This window comes from Glycine max, chromosome 17, assembly GCF_000004515.6.
Source record: "Glycine max cultivar Williams 82 chromosome 17, Glycine_max_v4.0, whole genome shotgun sequence".
NCBI classification, from domain to species: Eukaryota; Viridiplantae; Streptophyta; class Magnoliopsida; order Fabales; family Fabaceae; genus Glycine; species Glycine max.
In genome coordinates this window covers 17,057,911-17,062,961 of record NC_038253.2, presented here as the reverse complement: position 1 = coordinate 17,062,961, position 5,051 = coordinate 17,057,911, and the positions used below count along the sequence as shown (strand labels likewise).

General features: G+C 40.9%; 1 protein-coding gene across 1 annotated transcript; it reads left to right on the top strand.

Annotated features, from left to right (window-relative positions):
* The first annotated feature begins 1,384 nt into the window (after positions 1–1,384).
* Positions 1,385–2,128, top strand: LOC112999920 (uncharacterized). Its single transcript, XM_026126340.1, has 3 exons — positions 1,385–1,635; positions 1,726–1,819; positions 1,901–2,128. The coding sequence occupies exons 1-3, from the start codon at positions 1,385–1,387 to the stop codon at positions 2,126–2,128; spliced, it is 573 nt and encodes a 190-aa protein (XP_025982125.1).
* Positions 2,129–5,051: the final 2,923 nt, after the last annotated feature.

Sequence of the window (5,051 nt, the reverse complement as noted above, 5' to 3'; positions counted from 1 at the left end):
CCACTTGGGCCTTCCAGATTCTTCCTCCAGAAGGCTGTTGCTTCTGGAGGAAGCAACCTTGCTCGTCTGGGCGAGCTGGGTGGCAAGCTCCTCCCCTATTTTGCTATAAATAGTGGGAGGAGTGATGGGAGAAAGGGTTCAGCCTTCTTGGCACTTCTCATTCTCTCGAAATTACTGAGGAAAATTATTTTCGTGAAGAAAATCCAAGCCGAGGCGCTTCCGTAACGTTTCCGTGAGTAATTACGCGAAGATTCTCGACCGGCCTTCAACATTCATCGTTCGTTCTTCATTTTCTTCAGTCCTCAACGGGTAAGAACCTCAAACCGAGCTTTTCAATTCATTCTATGTACCCGTGGTGGTCCACATTTTGTTTCATGTATTTTTATTCTCGTTTTCATTCGCTTTTTATACCCCCTTTTGACGTGCTTAAGTCATTTATTTAAGTCATTTCTCGCCTAATCTAAAAATAAAACAAATTTCCACCGATCGTTTGAATTGTATCATCCATTAATTTCGGTTAAAATGAATTCCGACCGTTCGGTCGTGCCGTAACCACATTGGAAATAAAAAAAGAGGTGAAATAATAATATAATAATCAAAAAATACCTTTTTAGTAAAATAAAGCGAAAAATCAATCGGACGTTTTCTCTTTGGGATATCTCATTCTTAATTGAATCGACTAATAACTAAAGTGAAACTAAGGCTAAAATCAACTCGCCTAGTCAAGCTCGTCCACAAAAATAGGGTTTTGAAAGTTTATCATTTCAGTTTCTTACCAAGTAAAATGGATCATTTTTTAAGGTCCAACGCCTTAAAATGATCACCTTTTAAGTAAAAAGAATCACTTGATTCACGCATAAGAAAGAACTACGTAGGTCTGATTCCCTCTTTGATGGGGGGTACGTAGGAGCAAGGGCCCCACTTTTGTCGACCTCAAAAAATAAAAAGAAATAAAAGTTAAGGTAACACAATGTCCACAATTCTAAAAAATAGGTTGTTGTCCTTTGAGACAAACGTGAGAGGTGCTAATACCTTCCTCAAACGTAAATACAACTCCCGAACTTAGAATTTTCATTTTGACCGGTTTCCTTCGATTTTCCCGACGTTTTCCACAAATAAACGTTGGTGGCGACTCTGCGCATCTTTCCTCCTTTGGAAAGCGCACCCGTGAGCCTCGCCCTCGCTCACCCGCAAAAGGGCACTTTGCGACAGGCAGCATGACGAGTCCGGAAAAAGGGAACTGGTCGTCTATTACTTAACCAAGAAGTTCATGGCATGTGAAATGAATTACTCTTTGCTCGAAAGGACATGTTGTGCGCTGGTGTGGGAAGCTCACTGTCTAAGGCAGTACATGGTGAACTACACCACTTGGTTAGTGTCCAAAATGGACCCAATCAAGTACATCTTAGAAAAACTTGCTCTCATTGGATGGATCGCTTGGTGGCAGGTTCTACCATCGGAATTTGACATTGTTTATGTCACTCAAAAGGCGATAAAGGGGAGTGCCTTGGCAGATTACCTGGCTCAACAGCCCATCAATGACTACCAGCCTATGCATCCAGAATTCCTTGATGAGGTCATCATGACCTTCTTTAAGGGGGAAGTAGAGGATAAAGATAGGGACAAATGGATTATGTAGTTTGACAGCACGTCGAATGCACTAGGCCATGGAGTTGGGACAGTTTTGGTTTCCCCCGATGACCAATATATACCTTTCATGACTAGGTTGGGTTTTGAATGCACAAACAACATAGCCGAGTATAAGGCGTGCGCCCTTGGGATCCAAGCAACAATTCACTTCAAGGTCAAGTTGCTCAAGGTATATGGGGACTCAGCCTTGGTAATCCACCAATTGAGAGGGGAATGGGAGACCAGGGATCATAAGTTGGTGCCCTACTAGGTCTACATCAGGAAGTTGATAGGATTCTTTGATGACATATCCTTTCATCACATTCCTAGAGAGGAGAATCAGATGGCCAATGCCCTTGCCACTCTAGCATCCATGTTCCAACTAACCTCGCATAGGGATTTGCCGTACATCAAATTCAGATGTTGTGGCAAGCCTACACATTGTTGCTTGATAGAAGAAGAGCAAGATGGTAAACCTTGGTACTTCGATATCAAATGATACATTGAAAACAAGGGATACCCACAGGAGGCCTATGACAACGACAAGAGAATGTTGTGAAGGTTGGCGGCTGGTTTTTTCCTGAGTGGGAATATCATATATAAGACAAACCACAACATGGTGCCACTTCGATGTGTGGATGCCAGGGAGGCTGAGCAAATGCTGGTAGAGGTGAATGAGGGATGCTTTGGAACACATGCCAACGGGCATGCCATGACCCATAATATTCTAAGAGTGGGATATTACTGGCTCACTATGGAGAACGATTGTTGCATCCATGTAAGGAAATGCCACAAGTGCCAGGTCTTTGCTAATAATGTCAATGCTTCACCCATACCTTTGAACATCTTGGCAGCACCTTGGTCATCCTCTATATGGGGTATAAACGTGAACGGAGCTATTAAGCCCAAGCCTTCAAATGGACATTGCTTCATCTTAGTCGCCATTGACTACTTCACTAAATGGGTCGAAGCAGCTTCGTACGCTAGTGTGACGAGGAGTGTGGTGATTAGGTTCATAAAAAAAGAGATAATTTTCTGGTATGGGTTGTGTCGCAACCTACCCTTCGGCGGGAGGGCGACGCGTGACTCGCGGGATGCATGTTCCACGAAAGGAATACGCGCGGAGTCACCACCAACATTTATTTGAGGAAAACGTCGGAAAAACCGGAAAAGACGCGATCTACGAATTTTTAAGTGAAGGGTTCGGGAGTTGTATTTACGCACGGGGAAGGTGTTAGCACCCCACACGTCCGTCACAAGGGACGACAGCCTTTAATCGAATGTGCAAACATGACTTTGATTTTTACGTTCCCTTTACGTTCTTATATCTTTTATGCCCTTTTTATATTTTTCTCTTTTTGTGGTCGACAAGGTTGTTTTCCCTTTGCTCCTACGTATTCCTCAATTTGTGATGAGGAAATCAGACCTACGTAGTTCTTTCGGAACAAAGTGTTTGGTTAAGTTGCTTTTTATCTTTATGCAAGATATATTTTGATTGAACAAAAAGGTCATTTAAGGTGTTGGACCATTAAACGATCTTTTGATTTTGAAAGGAGAGAAACGTTAAGGCGTTGGACCATTAACGATCTATCGGTGTGGTCGACAAAAGCGGGGCTTTTGCTCCTACGTATCCTCAATTGCGATGAGGAAATCAGACCTACGTAGTTCTTGCAAAAGCGGTAAAGTCACATGTTGATTTTATGCTTTTGAATGGTCCATGTTAACTGATAAAAGCAAAGAGGACCGTTTAAGGCGTTGGACCTTAAAACGGTTTTTAGTGATTTTTTGGACAAAACTTGATTTGTGAGTTGATTTTAGTCTTAGTTTCACTTTGGTTATTAATCAATTTATTCAAGGAAACTTCCAAAGAAAAACGTCCGATTGATTTTTTTGATTATTTTATTCAAAGATATTTTGATTATTTTATTATTATTTTTCAAGATATTTTTATTATTTTATTATTATTTTACTTTTTTTGGTTTAACCGAGGTTATAGCGTGAATGATCGGTTAGATTTCGTTTTAAAAGTGATTAAATGAGATTACAACACAAATGATCGATTGAAATTCATTTTATCATTTATTAGGTGAGAAAACGGCTTAAATAAACGGAAAAAGCGCGTTAAAGACAGAAAAAAAGAAATCGAAAATGAATGAAATAAAGATGAAAGCTTAAAAAACACAAGAAATGAATTGAAAGTCTCGGATTCGAAAACTTACCCGTTGAAGAACGAAGAACGGATGAAGAACGGTGAAGAACGGACGAAAACCTTCACGGATTTGCTTACGGAAACATCTCGGAAGCGTTACGGAAGCTCCTCGGCTTGGATTTTCTTCACGGAAACAATTTTTTTCACCCAAAACAGCTGAAATACATAGCCAGGGGGCTGAGGGATCCTTAGAACAGCCCCCTTCAGCCTATTTATAGGAAAAAGGGGGAGGAGGTTGCCGCCCAGCTCGCCCAGGCGAGCTCACCTCGCCCAGGCGAGCTGGGTTGCTTCCTCCAGAAGCAATCCAGCTTCAAAAAATAATTCTGGAAGGCCCAGTTCAAAATTTCAAAATTGCTATTTGCACCCCCCCAATTTTGATAAGTTTACCCCCCTTTCTTTCGTAATTTACAGAAAAGTTACGGAAGCCTTACAGAAGCATCTAGGACTTTATTTTCTTCTTTTTTTCACTTCCCTCTCTGTGGCGTCCCTAAATTAATGACTGGTTTAATAGAAATAATTTAAGTAACAAAAACCATGGTAAATTTTTTTTTCTTCTTTTTCTTTTTCATTTCTTTCTCTTTTCACCATAACTAGGTTTAGAAGGAAAATCCTCACTATAAAGTCCTCAATGCCCAGTTCACAACTCTATTCGGAGTCATTTCTTTCTTACCGCTCATAATTCTCTAAATTATTTTGCTGTTTCAAAAGGAAGAATGTACCAGCCATTACTTTAGCTCGTCACATGAAAATAAAAGAATAAAATACGGTCGATAAACTCTTTTACAAATAAAGTTGCTAATGCTTTCTTTTCAAATAACAAGATCGATTATAAATGCATTCATCGTTTTAAAGCTGTCCAAAATATGGGAGTTTTACAAAATACATAGTGTCATCCAGAGCAAAGGTGTCCATAGTGGTGGCTTCAGCCACATGTATACAATCATCAAATGCCTATACATCAGGTCTACCCATACAAAAACAAAAGAGTAAACCTAACAGTTAGTCCTAGATACACCCACCCTCAAACATATACAAAACGAATCCAAAAAGTTGTCCACTAGGATGAAGAGCCTCCGCTGATCGCCATCTCCCCCGGGCCACTATCCTCCGTAGAGTCTGCCTCAGATGCCGACATGACTTCCTCGGGAGAATCCACCTCAAGAAGTGGATCCTCATCACCCTATAGAAAGTCAAGGGCATCCACAGCAGGCTC